At 37.7% G+C, this 19,167-nt stretch overlaps 2 protein-coding genes across 2 annotated transcripts; both read right to left on the bottom strand.

The window, feature by feature from the left end:
* Positions 1-16,424: 16,424 nt before the first annotated feature.
* LOC145064574 (uncharacterized) lies at positions 16,425-17,341 on the bottom strand. The gene is made up of 2 exons (XM_079011996.1): positions 17,111-17,341; positions 16,425-16,691 (listed from the first exon to the last, which is right to left on the bottom strand). Exons 1-2 carry the CDS (start codon positions 17,339-17,341, stop codon positions 16,425-16,427), a joined length of 498 nt encoding a protein of 165 aa, XP_078868122.1.
* Positions 17,342-17,990: 649 nt separating this feature from the next.
* Positions 17,991-19,167, bottom strand: LOC145064573 (uncharacterized). Its single transcript, XM_079011995.1, has 3 exons — positions 18,871-19,167; positions 18,457-18,828; positions 17,991-18,320 (listed from the first exon to the last, which is right to left on the bottom strand). Exons 1-3 carry the CDS (start codon positions 19,165-19,167, stop codon positions 17,991-17,993), a joined length of 999 nt encoding a protein of 332 aa, XP_078868121.1.

The raw sequence follows: 19,167 nt of genomic DNA, 5'->3' as shown, positions 1-19,167 counted from the left end.
CAATAGTACCGAAACTTCATCCACATCTTTTATTCATCACTTCAACTAAGATCATACCTTCAAAAGTCCCTGAAATATCACAAAAGTGTGTGAATGGAATTCGATCATGAAAAATCTAGAAAAATATGTAAAAATGCATGAGTTTTAAACCTAAATGGAATGCACTTTTATGGATTAAAACTACAAAATGAATGCATGAAATGCACCTAACAAATCTCCCCAAGCTTGAGCCTTTCTTGCCCTCAAGAAAGAACAAGAAAAATTTTAACTGGAGAAAATAAAATAATATAAAAATAAAATAGAAGAAAAGAAAATCAAAGCTAAAACTTTTTGAAATTTAGTGCATGAAACTAAAACAAACATGATAAAGATCCAACCCAATTAACCCTGTTTTCGTACCAAAGTTGAGAATGTACATGTCGTGCCTTGAGTCAACTTGGCTTTAGTCTCAAATTATATAACAATAGAAATAAGACTTTAGCTACTCCCTAATACAACTCAACATAATCAAAGATCACAACATTTATTCCCTTTTTATATCATCAAGCCAATTCATGGAACAAACTATGGTCTTACTCTCATGAAATTGTATGTGACAAAACTTGCTCAATCATCTTTGTTTCACAAAATACATCAATGACCGATTCCAGCTATTTGTTGGTCAACAACAATCTTTTTCTGAAAAATCTTTTCTAAAAATTCCCTAAAATTTACCCAGATTGATACAAACTTCAAACCACTTACTCCAGTCAAAGTAATTAATTTTCAGTCCCAATGTCATAAGTTCAAATCCAAGTCCAAAGGAATCTTTTGGCAGCCAAACATTTTTCCTAAACATATTATTCAATTAACTATAAACAAATATGTACAAACTTCCGAATTACATTTTTTTCTACAAACAAAGCTCATGGCTTTTTTTGAAATCCATGTAACGGGATTACAACAAACACATCTAAATCAAATGACCTCAGTGTGTTAGATTTAAAAAAGATCCTTCGGGTTTACTTGCCCGAACCTCAAAGGTCACATATTAGCTTTATTTGCTATTATTAAGTTCATGACTTTCTATGGAACCCATGTAGAGAACTTTCAACCCAATCAGTCCCAAACAATTTTGCTTTAGGCGATTAGGTGTAGAACACCCCTTGGAGTTTACTTATTCGAGTTCCAAAGGTCACATATTAACTTAATAATATATATATATATATATATATATATATATATATATATGTGTGTGTGTGTGTGTGTGGATATATATATATATAATATTTTTTTTTATATAACTAAGATAACACATAACACTCTTATTAATTTACTTGCTAGGCCTATTTGTTTATATTTTCATCATTCACTTTTCTATTGTGGGATATCTCACGGTCTATTACCATGAGGGGCTTCTAGACATTTTTCGGGGGACTAAAATTAACATGCAAAGACCCGTAAGTATAATCGGAAACTGTGTCCCCAAGCAAGGTATATAAAAGGAAATGAATAGAAAGGACTTTTTAGAGCGCTGGAAGGCTCGAGACACTGAAATTTTGTATTCTTTTTATGAAATTTTAAATTTTGCATTTTAAGTTCAATTGAGCATTTACTACTCATAATACCAGTCATACCTCCCAAAGAATTGACACATACTTGTTGTTATGCTCCAATGTTGACAATCTTCTCACTTTCTGTTTTGCACAAGTAGCTTTGGGAGGTGCGTTCATGTGTGATTGACTTGCTTTAAGATTTTTCAATAAAAAGAGCAAGCCAATCTCAAGGCACATGACTCACTTACCAGTTCAAGTGTTTTGAAAAGATTCGGTTGCTTGGAATTGGATTAAAATTTTTTTATTATTTATTATTTATTTTTTTATTTTAACAAATGAATGTAATGCAAAATGCAAAAAATAATAAAAGTTAGAAAGAAAATCTTTTTGGTTTTTTTTTTTTGAAAAATTTTCTATGCAGAAAAATGATAAAGAAAATGGAAATTAGTGCAAAATTACATGCAACCTACATGCAACGGGATTATGCATGGATAGATGCCCCTCCCCAAGCTTAAAATATAACATCGTCCTTGATGCTTGGAGAGAGGCCTAGCCGGCCTATTGAGGGCCAGGCGGTGGTGGTTATGGTGGGAACTATGAAGGATAATCAGTGGGATAATATGGGGGCCATTGGGGGTTGGGAAGATGATGGTGTTAGATTAGTGTCTAAGCCTGTAACCATATTTGGTAAGTACTTGACCCGGTTATACATGGTCCTTTTTGGGTTGCCTTCACCAAAGCAACTTGAATGGAGAATTAAATAAAGAAAGAGGTTATTATGATTTATTAATATGTTATAAGAATAATATATTAAAGGAGAAATCATATTTGTTTAATTAATATTGGTCAATAATTAATTAGGAATTAATTTTGTGATCAAGTGTAATTTATTAAACTAGAGGGGCTGAATTGTAATTATGTGATAGTTGCAAAATAGGGCAATGGTTATCCTTGTTATGGGTTGGATGAGTTCAAGGGATAAGGCATCCTTGAAATCGTCCAAGGGATAAAGGATAATGGTTTTTCAAGGATTATCTTATGATTGCTTGGTGGGCAAGCAACTAGATAAGGATAAGGACTGAAACCCTAATCTCAACCCTATATAAAGACCCCTAGGCCTCATGAATTCGTCTACTTGATTCTAAGAGATCCCAAGCCCGATTTCTACCTCTCCCCTTCTCTCTCTATAGCCTCTCCAATTGCTTGTGGTGTTTGTGAGCCATTAGAGGCACTACACTTGTGGTGCTTGCTTTCAAGACTTAGGGTTTAAAGATTTAAGTTGTTATTGCAATATAACAACAAGAGGTATGTGATCTAACCTTATATATGAATTTAGAAAATAGCAAGCTACATTAGGGTTTTATTCATGTGTTCATAATGTTGTGTATCTAATAGTGAAAACATAGATCCAAACTAAGGTTGCATTCACACATAGGATTGTTTGTATAAAACTCATCAGTGGTATCAGAGACTTTGGTTAACTTCTTTTCAATTAGTATTATACAATTGTATGAACTTGATAAATTAGGGTTTATAGCCAATAAACCCTAGGAGGCATGAAATTTCGAGATTAGGGTTTCCTAACCCTAATTTGCGAAAATTATGAAAAGGTTTTTTGAATCCTTTCCATTAATCCAAGATTTCGAAATCTAGGGTTTGCAAACCCTAAGATTTAGAGATTAGCCTCCTTCCCCAAGATAAGATCCTAAATTTTAGGGATTTGGATAATCCCATATCTTGTAATTATCCTTTAATAGTTAAATATGGTAATTAAAGATTTTGAATTATCCCATCCCCTTATTTTCGAAATTTAGAGGGATTTAAGGGATTAGGATAAGTTAAATGTTTAAATGGTAATTATCCTTATGATTTAGATAATCCCTTATGATTTCATAATTTAAATTAATAGTTTAATTTAAGATAATTATTAAATCAATTGTTTTAATATTTAAAATTTTGATTTAAATGGTATTGAATTCGAAAATTTTAAATTAAAAGCCTAGTATTTTGAAATGTTTAAAATACACCCTATACTATTATATTATTACAATCTTAATGAATATATATGTATAATTAAATTGCTAGTCTTACCGTTAGTAGGCCTCATTCACGAAGCCGGTCTATAAGGTGGGTATAAGGTTGCTGCCTATAAAATGGCGCTTAATGGGTGCACAGTCACACCCACCGCTTGCTTGACTGGTGGATGATCGTTAGCCGGACGGGTAGGATAAGGCAATCCTCTCTTCATTAATAAGTATAATGAATCTATATAAAGTAACTAAACGTTTTTACAAAATTCCCAATCCTAGTTACTTTAGGAAAAAGTGAAATTGATGCAATCCCATGAAATTACACTTTGCACCCTTGCTAAGAAGTTAGTGGAGCGTGTGTAGTTTACCGGCACACTAATTGATTCTAATCAAAGGGGGCAAAGGGTGATTCATTGTTTATCATAGTTCGATGGAGCGTGTGTGGTTTACTGGCACATCGAATAGATGATTGTAACAATGAAGGCACCACGTAGATTTGCATGGTTATTCACACCCACTTTGTGATCCTCAGCATCCCAGTCACAAACAAGAGGGGCATATCGAGATTTAAACATGCCATTGAAAAGTTCAATGAATCTCCAAGAAAATCTAGGAATTCTCAATACATTTAAAACTTAAGCTTATGTTTTTCATGGTGAAGAATTAGTGAATCGTCATTCACTTACCTCCAAATTATTTGCGTGTTGGATTACGGCATCCCTTTTCTAATATGTAAATGATGTTGTTGGGTCCTAGCCCTAATTTTTCATTTTGGGTGTTTAATTAGGAATTCAATTCTAATCAAACTTTGTCCTTTCTATTTGTAGATGGCTAACGCAAACAACGTTGCTGCTAACTCATTCACGCTAATGAGTCTTTGTCAAAAGGTGACTTTTGATGGAACGAACTTTAGCGAATGGATAAGATACATTCGCAAGATTGCGCTCTACGAGGACAAAGAGTATGTCATCGACGAGAAGCTCGAGAAGATCAATCCAGAAATCACTACTCCCGAAGAGATGGCTGTCTTTGAGACCCACGAACGTGATGCAACAAAAGTCGATTGCATCATGATAGCCACTATGAACCAAGAATTCCAAAAGTCCTATGAGGACATGTATCCGTATGAAATGCATCGAGACTTAATTGAGAGGTACCACCAAAGCGCGAGGAAAGAGCGCTATGAGATCATCACGGACATGATCATCGCCAAGATGGGAAGTGGAGAATCGCTTACCGTGCACTTGCAAAAGATTCAAAGATATGTTGATCATCTTCGCAAGTTAAATGTTAACTTTGGGGAGGATTTGGCCATCAACATTGTTCTTCACTCCTTGCCCTCATGCTACAACCAATTTAGGATGACCTACCATGTGAACAAGGAAGAGGTCACCCTAAGCAAACTCCAAGGGCTCCTAAGGACTGCTGAGAGCAACCCAAAGGAAAAGTCTGTTGCACCAACTCCCGCTCCACCCGCTGCTCCTGTTTTGGCAATTGGGCAAAGAAAGGGCAAGAAGAGGAAGGCTCCGTCAAAGAGCCACCACAAGGGAAAGTCCCAAGATGGTTCTTCTTCTTGTGGGACCAAAGATGGCCCTGCTAAGCCTAACTCTAACCCAAAGGAGGCAGAGTGCCACTATTGCCACAAAATAGGGCATTGAAAGAGAAGCTGCCCGGAATATCTGCAAGCCATCAAGGATGGGAAGATCAAGCCGTCTTTCGCAGGTATTTACACAATTAAATCAAATGATTCATCTCATGCTATTTCTTGGGTTCTTGATACAGGATGTGGTTATCACATTTGTTCTGATTTGCAGGAACTAAGAAGAAATAAGGATGTGGAGCATGGAAGAATAAATCTAATCATGGGAAACAGAAGATCGTCGCCTGTCACCAAGATTGGAGTGTATTCTTTAGTGCTTAGTAATGGATTAGGTTTAGATTTAAATAATTGTTGCTATTCGCCAGATATGGAAAGAAACATCATTTCATTTCATGGTTTGTTTAGACAAGGATTTAGATATTCGTTTAATAATGAGAATAGTTCTATTTATGCTTATCTAAATGGTGTTTTATACTTTGAAGCAATGCCTTGTAATGGAATTTATGAAACTGTTATGGTTGTAGATAACCTAGGAAATGATGTGTTGTGTATGGATTCTTCCAATAGTATGGATAAAGCATGTTTGTGGCATTATCGTCTTGGACATGTCAACAAGAAGCGCATAGCCCAACTCCAAAAGGATGGAGTGTTGGAGTCATTCGACCTTAGGGAAGATGACACGTGCGAATCTTGTTTACTTGGAAAGATGATTAAGTCACCCTTCACTGTCACTTGTGAGAGGGGTAAGGGTTTATTGGATCTCATACATACCGATGTATGTGGGCCCTTTAGATCCACCACAAAGGATGGAAACCACTTCTATGTGACTTTCACTGATGATTATAGTAGATATGGGTATATTTACTTAATCAAGCACAAGTTAGAAACGTTTGAAAAGTTCAAAGAGTTCAAACATGAAGTGGAGAATCAATTGGGCAGGAAAATCAAGATGCTTCGATCTGATCGAGGAGGAGAGTACCTAAGTCTTGAATTCCATGACTATCTCAAGGAATGCAGAATAGTTTCGCAATTGACGCCACCTAGGACACCACAGTTGAATGGTATGGCAGAAAGGCGTAATCGAAACTTTTTGGACATGGTTCGTTCTATGATGAGTCATGCTTCACTACCTATCTCATTCTGGGGGTATGCCTTAGAGACTGCCGCCCATATCCTTAACCAAGTTCCTACAAAGAAGGTTGCCAAAACACTTCACGAGATGTGGACAGGGAAAGCTCCCTTGTTGGCACATATCAAGGTTTAGGGCTGTGAGGTTTTCGTAAGAAGAGAGACTCACGAAAAGCTCGAACCTCGTAGTAAGCAATGTATTTTCATCGGCTACCCATAGAGATCCTTTGGATATCTCTTCTATAGATCCAGCGACAATGTTGTCTTCGTCGTGAGGAGAGGGGTTTTCCGAGAGCGAGAACTAATAAACCAAGGAGACAGTGGGAGGCAGATCGATCTTGAAGAGATTCAAGAGTTGAGTGATGTAGGAACCTCTACCGCTGGCGCTCAACCGGAGGAGGAAACTCTAGTTGAACTAATTGATGAGTCCTTACCTCTTAGACGTTCCGAAAGAGTTAGAGTTCAACCCCAGTTTTATGGTTTTCATATTACTACCGAAGGGGACACGTATATTAGTGATGGTGCACTAATAAATCTAGATGAACCTAATAGCTAGAAGGAAGCCATGGCAGGCCCAGAGTCTATAAAATGGAAAGAGGCGATGGACAGCGAGATTCAGTCCATGTATGACAACCAAGTTTGGAATTTGGTTGACAATGTGCCCGTATGTAAGACGGTTGGGTGCAAATGGATCTTCAAGAAGAAGACCGACGTGGATGGGAATGTACACATGTATAAGGCGCGATTGGTGGCGAAGGGCTTTACTCAAACTCCCGGAGGTGACTATGATGAGACCTTCTCACCAGTTGCGAAAATAAAGTCTATCAGGGTGATGCTAGTTGTTGCTACATTTCATGATTATGAGATATGGCAAATGGATGTCAAGACCGCTTTCCTTAATTGGAAGTTGGCTGAGAATGTTTACATGGCTCAGTCAGAGGGTTTTGTCGATCTGAAGCATCCCAATAGAGTGTGCAAGCTTGAGAAGTCCATTTATGGACTTAAGCAAGCATCTCGCAGATGGAATCTTTGCTTTGATGAGAAAGTCAAAGAGTTTGGATTTTTACGAAGCGAAGATGAATCATGTGTATATGTCAAAGCTAGTGGGAGTATAGTTAGCTTCCTCGTTTTGTATGTCGATGACATACTGCTCATAGGAAACGATATCCCAACTCTGTAGGAGGTTAAGTCCTGGCTGGGGAAGTGCTTCGCTATGAAGGACCTCGGAGAGGCTTCCTATATTTTGGGAATAAGGATAACGAGAGAACGAAGTAAGAGACTAATTGGACTTAGTCATAATACTTACTTGGATAAAGTACTAAAACATTTTAGTATGGAAAACTCGAAGAAGGGAGAACTACCGATACAAAGTAATGCCAAGTTGAGTAAGACTCAAAGTCCGAGTACCGAAGCCGAGATAGCTGAGATGATCCGAGTACCATACGCTTCCGCAGTTGGCTCGATCATGTATGATATGACTTGTACTCGCACTGATGTGGCCTTTTCTTTGAGCATGTTCAGTAGATATCAAGGGAACCCTGGCAGAGCTCATTGGATTGCAGTCAAGAATATCCTTAAGTACCTTCGGAGGACCAATAAATGGTTTCTAGTCCTCAGAAGGAGTGATGACTTAAAGGTGCGAGGGTATAGTGATGCCAGCTTCCAGACCGACGGCGACAACTACCGTTCACAGTCGGGCTGGGTCTTTACCCTAAATGGAGGAGCAGTGACTTGGAAAAGTTCCAAGCAGGAAACTGTAGCTGATTCAACGTGCGAATCAGAGTACATTGCAGCGAGCGAAGCATCAAAGGAGGCGATATGGTTGAAGAACTTCATTGGTGACCTTGGAGTTGTACCTGCCATAAAGGAGCCTATGGAAATTTTCTATGATAATGAAGGAGCGGTTGCCTTGACCAAGGAACCGAGGGATCATGGTAGATCTCATCATATCGACAGAAAGTATCACTTTATTAGTAATCGAGTAGAAGAAGGACACCTCTTGGTTAAAAGGATATCATCAAAAGATAACCTAGTAGATCCGCCTACGAAGGGACTGAGCAGGGTTAAGCACTTGCAGCATGCTAGAGCATTGGGCTGAAGGATGATATTAGTTTAGATTAGATAGTTTTAGAAACATCTAATAGATAAATGTAATTGACATTTGATGATTAAATAAAGGAGTATTATTTATGAGTAAAGTTATTGTCTTTTGTTTATTGTTTAACTATTGTTTCACTTTGCATGTTTTGACTTCCAGAATAATCAAGTTTATTAAGAATAATCGAATTATTCAAATGGTCCACAGTCGTTCATATGTTGGAAGTAGATATGAATGAAGACTGTCATGAATTGGTGTGTAGATTGTCTAAATGGTATTAGACATAGCAAAGGTTTGTTACAACGTTCATGAGTGCTTATGAACAAGTTTTGAGCATTGGAATAAACTCACGCTTTCTGGAATCACTTTATGGAATGTACTGCATGTGATCGCAAGACGATAATATCATATGGTCTTAAAACCAAGATATATGGTTTATTGTTTACTAATTGGTTGTGCATTGATAATGCGAAACCGCATCAGTAAATTGTTGTCATAAAACGCATTGTTGTGTATAGTTGATTAGTGAATAGTAAATGCATATAAGTCGAAGTTTATCTGTTACTTTTATCCTAAGAGGGTAAAAGCGATATCATGGCCGCTCGATGATTTGATTTGACTTATGTGTCGGGCCCGGTCAAGACTGAATTGATGTGTTCAATTAAGTTCTATATCAAATAAATCTGAGATCGAGAAATTAATTGCTAGACAATAAGTATGACAATGTTTCTTGAGATTGTCTGCACGATATCAAAACAGAGGACTATACGATCCCTTATCTAAAGGACAGGTTACTGATAAGATCAAAGTTCGACAACGTCTTTGAGAGCTACGATTGCTAATCGAGTTGTACATTGCATTTGTGGTTACTAGACTTATCCAAGTGGGAGACTGTTGGATTAGTGTCTAAGCCCGTAACCATATTTGGTAAGTACTTGACCCGGTTGTGCATGGTCCTTTTTGGGTTGCCTTCACTAAAGCAACTTGACTGGAGAATTAAATAGAGAAAGAGGTTATTATGATTTGTTAATATGTTATAAGAATAATATATTAAAGGAGAAATAAAATTTGTTTAATTAATATTGGTCAATAATTAATTAGGAATTAATTTTGTAAACAAGTGTAATTAATTAAACTAGAGGGGCTGAATTGTAATTATGTGATAGTTGCAAAATAGGGCAATGGTTATCCTTGTTATGGGTTGGACGAATTCAAGGGATAAGGCATCCTTGAAATCGTCCAAGGGATAAAGGATAAGGGTTTTTCAAGGCTTATCTTATGATTGCTTGGTGAGCAAGAAACTAGATAACGATAAGGACTGAAACCCCAATCTCAACCCAATATAAAGACCCCTAGGCCTCATGAATTCGTCTACTTGATTCTAAAAGATCCCAAGGCCGATTTCTACCTCTCCCCTTCTCTCTCTATAGCCTCTCCAATTGCTTGTGGTGTTTGTGAGCATTAGAGGCACTACACTTGTGGTGCTTTCTTTAAAGACTTAGGGTTTGAAGATTTAAGTTGTTATTGCAATATAACAACATGAGGTATGTGATCTAACCTTATATATGAATTTCGAAAATAGTAAGCTACATTAGGGTTTTATTCATGTGTTCATAATGTTGTGTATCTAATAGTGAAAACATATATCCAAACTAGGGTTGCATGCACACATAGGACTGTTTGTATAAACCCATCAGATGGTTGCTTCTGCGTGGGAAGGACAAGTACTCGGTGAAGGTCATTGATCAAAAAATGGATATTGTGATTGTGTTGCTCTTGAGCAACCCATCGCTGATCTTGTTCAGCCCATTGTAGCTCTTGCTGGGCCTAACGCTCTTCTTGAAGGTTACGGTAGTCCTGAAATTCGGAAGTGATTTCAGCAACACCCGTGTAAATCTCTCCTACTTCTTGCCGGAGGCTCGAATAATGATGGTCTAAGCGTGCAAACTCTCCCATGTGAAGGTTGTGTTCAGGGAAAGGAATGGGGGAAGACGAGCTGGAAGCACCTACAGTTGTAGTTTGAGCAAGAGGGGTAGGAGTGGTGGTTGGAGGTCTACGGGTTGTTATGTAACTCCCGCAAATCCGGGCTAGTCAATTTAGTGACAATGAACGTCAAAAATGAGTTTTTAATGGAATATTATTTAGAAGGATTAATCTTAATCAAGTTGTAGAATATGTCTCAAGGGTTCCATACATATAAAGAATGCCAAAATCCAAGTTACAACGAAGAAGTTATGGCTCGTCGAAGTTTTACGGCAAAACTAGCATGGCATCGGGAGACGTAAATAGTGAATTTTTGATAAAGTACTTTTTAGCCTTAGTGATCTAAACAAAAGTTGTAGTATATGTTAAACCGAGAACATACAAAAAATGAACACCCAAATCTGACTTCGTATGAGGAAGTTATGAATTTTCTAAGATTTGGCTTAGTAGTGCATTGCCCGAAACTCGAATTTTAGTTCGAGCGGTTTTTGGCCTACGCATCCTAAATGAGAATTGAAGATCTCATTAATAGGAACTCAATGGTAAAAAGACGGACAAAAACAGAGTCCGTATGTAGAAGTTACGAATTTTACGCAGACATTTAACAGTATAATCTTCTCGTATTGTTAAATTTAAGATCGGTTGAGAATTAGTCAAAGGAGTCTAAATGAAAGTTGTAGATCTTGATTTTACCTACGCGTGGATATAAAAAACGTCGAAAGTGAAGCTCATACGTGAATGTTACGGGGTTTAGAAGTCGGCAGGGTGCTGTGTGAAATCGGGTGACGTAGCTGAATGTGGACGAAGGCTATCTCCCCAAGGCAAGCCACCAGAAAGGTGACATGTGGCATGGACTCGACAAGTAGGAGGACCTACTCGACGAGTAGAGCTATTTTCCAACCTATAAATAGAGGTGTCGAGTTCCCTCATTCTTCACACCATTCCAACCTCTTCTTTCTCCCTCTAAACTCTCTAGCTCCCAATCCCCCCCTAAGCCTAGGTAAACCCCCTAGCACCCGAAGGAAGCCCCAAGGCTCCCAAAGCCCTGAGAAAAGAGCCTTTCGACTCGGGAATGCTGCTCCAGCTAGGGGTGTGCAAAAAAACCGCAAAACCGAAAAACCGAGCCAAACCGGCCGATCCGAAACCGAAGAAAAACGAAACTGAAAAAAAAAACAAAACTGAAGAAACCGGATATCAACGGGTCAGTTTTGGTTTGGATACTTAGGTATCCGCGGATAACCAAACCAAACCGCTTTATATATATATATATATATATATATATATATATATATATATATATATATATATATATATATATATAATTTATTCATTTCCATTGAAGTGTTAGCCATATCCCACACAAAAATCATGATTGACAATTCCTGTTTTATACTTCTACATTATGTTTTCTTGTATTTTATTTTTTATATTTAGCGGGTACCCGTGAACCGAACCGCGGTTATCCGCCTTTATACGGTTCGGTTCGGTTCGGTTCGGTTTCGGTTAGTGCACATGAGGTACCCGCCCCGTGGTGATGGTTCAAATTTTTATTACTATCCGAACTGAACCGCCCCGGTAACACCCTTAGCTCTAGCGAAGCCCGACTTTCGAGAAAACCCGCTGTAAGTGAGCTCTGTCTACCCTATCTTTAGTGTAGCTTATGTTTCAATATGTTAATGTTATTAGGATCTTATAAGGAGTATTTGGGCTATTATTATGGGTTATATAAGTATTGTTTAACGCTTATATAATAGTAATAATAGCTAGACTGTTAATTAGTCTCGTCAAACGTTAGACTAAACTCTAGTGGTAATGATACTAGGTTTCGTCAAGAGATAATTGTTTTAAAAGTAACGAAGTGTTGTCCGAGTGCCGACTCACCACCTTTTCATGTGACTGCATGGTCCCTTTTATCTTACACATAGATATGAAGTATTTTATATAAATTACGTGTTATGTGTGCATATTATCTGTATACTTGCTATCTATGTTGGATGAATGATTTTATACAAGTTTTATATGATTTAAATTGTATATCTATTTATATTTACATAAATGTTGGGTAAAACATGGGTAGATGAAATATGAGTTGGATGATGAGTTGAGAGGCGATATAGACCATGAGGTAATGGTGAGAGGTGGACTATATGAGAAGCTTTGTTCCCAAATGTTGGCCCCGTCATCTAGCAGAGTATGGATGACAACCACGAACTATTCTAGACAGTCCAGTGGAACACTAGCAGGCTCACAACCTATAGGTTTTGTGAACGGTGTGTTCACAGGTGTACTCTAAAAACCCATTGACATGTATTGCAAGTGGACTCTCGAAAATGATATTGTCAATAAACGGGAAAACCCTGGCGGCTGTGCTCGAACGACAATACTGGCAGTTGCGCCTCACATAGAATGTCACAATTCTGGCAGCTACGCCTATGTAATAGAACTAGTAGCTGTGCTTGACAGCTGTGTCATTGACAACGATGGACTTCACACCTATTCCTTAGGATAATCCTTAGGAATGAATGAATGAGAAATAGCTGATTTTTAGGGTAGATCCTTAAGAGTAAAGAAGATAATGAGGATGGGTAATTGTGTGTTGAAAACCCAATGTACTCACCAGGTTTCCCAACCTGACCCACTCAGTTTATTTGTATCACGGGTGTTGATATGAAGTCACATTACACTGAGAGATTATGGAGATATAAATCACTAGTGATAATGATTGTAAATTTTGTTTATGCTTATGTTTTTGTATTGATGATGACATTCCAAATGTTTTAAAATGAATAAAAATACTTTTCTTTAGAAATGCCTTGATAACGTATCTATCATGTTTCACTAGGAACAAATTCCGCACATTTTTATTAAAAAAGGTACTCTAATATAAAAAAAAAATCAGTCTTTTCTGGCCGTGAAAATGGGGATGTCACATGCAGTAATACCCAAGTTGGACTGGAGGTGGCAATGGGTAGATGGGATGTCATTGGTCAAGGCTAATATTTTCTTATTTCGGCTGTCAATGCGTAGATATTCTTTTCCATCGACGGTCCAACGAACATCCCCATTGGGATTACGGTGAAAGAGATGCATGGTTTCCATAACATCAAGTAACAAACGAGTACGGCCCGGATTTATATTGGTTGGATTGTTGGGTAAATGGAGGCCAAGATGTTCAGCTATAATAGAAACCATGCCTCCACAATGAAGCTGACCACCATTGCTCAAGGAGTTTCTGAGCATTTTCTGAGTTACCCAACACCCAAAGTGAGGAACTTCATTGGGCTTGTTAATAATGCACCATAAGACTTCCAACTCTTTCTTGTTGGCCTTGCTAATCTCTTCTTGAGGAAACAGGAAAGAAGTAATAATCTGGTGGATGACTTTAAGAACCGGATGAATGATACTGGAAGCCTTTGTTGTACCTGATTGAAACTCGTATTCACAAGAGATGCTTCTCCAAAACCCTGCAGTTTTGCTCAAATACAACATTTCTTCTTCCCCTTGCTGTATATACATCCCTTTTTGCTTTTGGAGCACCAGTAATATCACAGAGAGTATCAACATGAATTCTATGGGATGGATTGAGCAAACGGAAGGTGAGGATGTGTGTTTGGTAATCGAAAGTGATGGATGACAAGAATTCCAACATGGGTGTTTGATAGCTCACAGCATGGAGATTCAATAACCCTTCCCAACCAATGTTCTTAAAGAGCTTGTGGACACCTTTAAGATATGAAGGTCCTTGATGGCTTGGATGTCCACAAATTTTTGTGCCCCTTTACCCTGTGAATAAGGTTTTCATACAACATCTCTTGTTTATTGGACTCAAAAATAAGAACAAATTCATAGGGGTTTTCCATGTAATGTTGGTCTTGTTCATCATAGGTCTCTTGACCACCCATATGTGAAGTCCCAATGCTAGCCGTTTTTCCATGGGAAGCCATTGCCCAAATGAATTCAACAAAGTTTTGCACACAAATGTTGGGTAATTTTTGAACTCTAAAGTATGCACAAGAACTAGCAATATCACAAAAATCACCCCAAAATCTAACTATATGCACAAGTAAAGAGTTTGGAACAATTATACCAATTTGTGCTTGAAAATGGTGGTAGGGTGATGTCCAATGTTTCCCCATGCTTTCCCCAAGCTTATCCTATAAGAAATTGTAAACATTAGGTCGAGATTTAGAGATTCAAAAATTCTAGTGTTTGCTCAAAATCCCGTAAATCGGCCTTGAAAGGGTGAAATTGAGATGCAAGACAAAGAAGATGAAGAAATGAGAAGAATTTCATACCTTGGAGCTTATTTTTTATTCAAAATTGAAGAAGATGGAATATTTTTTAGGGTTTTTTCGAAGGGGGCAGTAGGGAGGAGAAGAATCGTAGGTAAGATGAAAAGAATGAGTTAAAAAATCGAGTTTCAAGCTTAAAATCGTCCAGCTCGTAATTTACGTTTACACGGACCGTGTAAACTATAAGGCAAATTTTACACGGCCATGTAAATGGTACGACTGATCTGTGCTGGAACATGCGTTTACATGACCCGTGTAAACCTTAGGCTAAAGTTTACACAGCCGTGTAAACCTCTGTAAAGGCCAATAAAATTGATTTTTTCACTTTTGGAAATTGCAATCCGCGAATCCACTACTGCTCGGAAAATGATTTTTAAACCTATTTAAACATGAGAAACAACTTGGAAACTTGTAAACGAAGAAAATATGATGGAGAAATAAGAATGACAAAAATACCCCCGGGTTGCCTCCCGGTTAGCCGCTCCATTTTAATGTCGTTGGCTCGACTTGGACCTCATCTAATTGTCAATCTTGGTACTTTGGATCCATTACTTCCTCCACTTCTTCTTTTTTGACTTGAAATCCTTCATAATAAGGCTTCAAACATTGGCCATTTACCTTAAAGATCTTCCTGGTTTTTCACTTGTGATTTCTATGGCACCATGATAAAAAAGACATTAGTTACAACAAATAGTCCCACCCAACGGGACCTTAATTTACCAGGCTTCAATTTAAAATGAGAATGGTAAAGTATTACCTTTTGAACTTTTTGAAATACCTTACGTGTAATAATCTTGTCATGGTATGCTTTGGTCCTTTCTTTGTAAAGAACCTCATTCTCTTAGGCTTCATTATGGATTTCCTAAAGTTCTTGTATGTCCAATTTCCTCTTCTTTCCCGATTCACTTAAATCCATGTTGAACTGCTTGATCGCCCAATAGGCTCTATGATCCAACTCAATGGGTAATCGACATGGTTTTCCAAAAACAATGCGGTATGGAGACACTCCAATTGGAGTTTTGTATGTAGTGCGGTACGCCCACAAAGCATCATCAAGTCGTGTACTCCAATTTTTCCTTGTTGTATTCATGGTTTTCTCCAAAATACCCTTGATTTGTCCATTGCTCACTTCGGCTTGTCCATTTGTTTGTGGGTGGTATGCTGTGGAGACTTTACGAGAAACGCCATATTTCTTCAAAACAATCCCGAGCATATGATTGAAAAAATGTGTACCACGATCACTGATCAAGGCCTTTGGAGCACCAAATCTGGAAAAGATGTTAGCCTTCAAGAAATATATCACAACTTTTGAATCGTTAGTACGGGTAGCCTTTTCTTCCACCCACTTGGAAACATAATCCACAGCTAAAAGAATATAAATAAAACCCGAAAATGATGGAAAATGTCCCACGAAATCAATGCCCCAAACATCGAAAATTTCACAAACTAAAATGGGATTAAGAGGCATCTGATTCTTTGATCTTAAAGAGCCCATCTTTTGACATTCATCACAACTTGCACAAAACACATAAGAGTCACGAAAAATACTTGGCCAGTAAAATCCACTCTCTAATATTTTTCTTGCAGTCCTTGAGGACCAAAATGCCCTCCAAAAGCATAAGAGTGACAAAATGTTAAGATAGAAGGTACCTCATGTTGATCCATACATCATCTAATCATTTGGTCAGCACACTATTTCCACAAATATGGCTCATCCCAAACGTACCTCTTGGCTTCTTTCTTGATCTTATCTTTTTGTCATCGAGTCAAATCTGGTGGAAATTGATTTGTGACGATGTAGTACACAATATTGGCATACCATGGGGCAACTTTTGCTGAAAATAATTTCTCATCGGGAAATGCATCATGAATGGGAGTCGATTCATCGGTAGAAACAATCCAGCTAAGATGATCAACTACAAGGTTTGACTTTCCGCTCTTGTCCTTGATTTCAATATCAAACTCTTGTAAGAGTAATACCCATCGAATGAGTCTATGCTTTGAATCCTCTTTGCAAGTAGATATCTAATAGTTGCATGATTAGAATAAATAATCACTTTAGAACCTAACAAATATTGACGAAATTTCTCTAAAGCAAAGACAATAGATAGCAATTCTTTCTCAATTGTTGAGTTATTGGCTTGTGCAAAATTTGAAGCATAATAAATGACATGATAAACTCGGTCTTTTGTTTGCCCGAAAACTACACCAACTGCATGATTTCTAGCATCACACATGATTTCAAAAGGCAAACTCGAATTCGGTGATTAAAGTATTGGTGCTGATATTAACAACTTCTTCAACTGATCAAAAGTTTGCTTGCACTCCTTTGGAAACTCGAATTCTGCATCTTTTTGTAGGAGTTCAGACATGGGACGAGATATCTTGGAAAAATCTTTGATGAATCTTCTATAAAATCCTACATGACCAAGAAACCAGCATACCTCACGAACACAAGTGGGATAACGTAAAGACTTGATGACATCAATTTTTGCTTTTTCTACCTCTAACCCCTTAGAAGACACAACATGACCAAGTATGAGACCTTTATCAACCATAAAATGACATTTTTCATAATTCAAAACAAGGTTGGTCTCAATACATCTTTGCAAAATCTTTTTCAAATTGGCCAAACATTCATGAAAAGAATTACCATAAACTGTGAAATCATCCATAAAAACTTTAATGAGCTCCTCAACATACTCCGAAAAAATACTTATCATGCACCTTTGAAAAGTGGCGGGAGCATTGCAAAGTCCAAAAGGCATCCGCCTATATGCAAATGTTCCGAAGGGACATGTCAAAGTGGTTTTCTCTTGATCCTCGGGTGCAACAGGTATTTGATGGAAACCGGATACCCATCCAAGCAACAATAGTGTATTTTTTCCGCTAATCTTTCCAACATTTGATCAATGAAGGGAAGTGGGAAATGGTCTTTCTAGGTTGAGGAATTGGGTCTTCTATAGTCTATACACACTCTCCACCCGTGTGCAATAGTCTATACACACTCTCCACCCGTGTGCAATAGTCTATACACACTCTCCACCCGTTTTGCACACGGGTGGGGACTAATTCACCTTGGTCATTCTTTGTAACGGTAATACCTGTCTTCTTAGGTACAACTTGGACTGGACTTACCCACCTGCTATTCGATATAGGATAGATCATCCTCTCATTCAACAACTTTAAAATCTATTTTTTCACAACCTCCATCATTGGAGGGTTCAAATGCCTATGAGCTTCTCGGGAAGGCTTATAATCTTCTTCCATAAGGATTTTGTGCATGCAATGTGAAGGACTTAGCCCTTTGATGTCGGCTATAGTCTACCCAATAGCTTCCTTATACTCTTTGAAGGTGGTGACAAGCTCTTCTTCTTCTTTTGTTGATAACTTTGTGGAGATGATCACTGGTAAAGTCTCTTTCTCTCCAAGATACGCGTACTTGAGATGCTCGGGTAAAGTTTTGAGTTTTAATTTCGGTGCCTGCACAATAGAACGAACAAGTTTCTCAGTAGACATCGGTAATTTCAGCTTTGGAACATCAAACCTCATTTTCTTCTTTTCATCCATGCAAGATACAACTTCCAAAATCTCTTCATCAATTTTAAATATTTTGGCATGTTTTTCCACTCTTTCCTTTTTGAAGATTCCTGTCTAAAATGAGAGCTAACACATCAAGATTAGACAAATCAAAACACTCTTTGGTTAATGGTTCAATGACATCCATAATATTCAAAGATGAAACATCACTTGGATATCTCATAGCATCATTGATGTTGAAATTTATCACCTCTCCATCAAATTCCATGGATAATGTACCATCATCAACATCAAATTTTGTCCTAGCTGTTTTCAAAAAGGTTATTCCTAGAAGAATTGAGCTTAAATCTGGTGAGTCGTCATCATCCATGTCAAGGACATAAAAATCTGCTGGAAATACTAACTCATTCACTTGGACTAACACATCTTCTAGCACACCTTTTGGATGTACTAAAGATCTATCATCCAATTGAATGATTACCCCGGTCTTCTTCAATGTGCCGATATTTAAGGTTTTGAAAATAGAATATGGCAAAACATTGATAGAAGCTCCAAGGTCTAGCATAGCTTGTGGAACATGAAGATTACCTAACTTGCAAGGAACTATGAAAACACCCGGATCCTTACATTTTTAAGGTAATTTTTTCTGTAACACTGCAGATACATTTTCACCCACTTTGACAGTTTCATTCCCTTTCAATATTTTCTTAGATGTGCATAATTCCTTAAGGAATTTAGCATATCTAGGGACCTGTTTGATGGCATCAATAAGAGGAATATTTACCTCAACCTTTCTAAGCATCTCCATGATTTCATTGCCTTTCCTTTCATGCTTTGACTTGCTTAACCTTGTGGGAAATGGAGGAGGAGTGACTTTTTCTTCAATAGGAACTTGCTTTGAAGGTGTTGTTGACTTCTCTTCTTCTTTCTTTAGCTCCATCTCTTCTTCTTCTTCAATCAT

The sequence above is a fragment of the Lactuca serriola genome, chromosome 7 (assembly GCF_051521515.1).
Source record: "Lactuca serriola cultivar US96UC23 chromosome 7, Lser_US96UC23_V15, whole genome shotgun sequence".
Lineage (NCBI taxonomy): Eukaryota > Viridiplantae > Streptophyta > Magnoliopsida > Asterales > Asteraceae > Lactuca > Lactuca serriola.
Note: the sequence above shows the minus strand (reverse complement) of the source record. Positions and strands in the feature narration are given on the sequence as shown.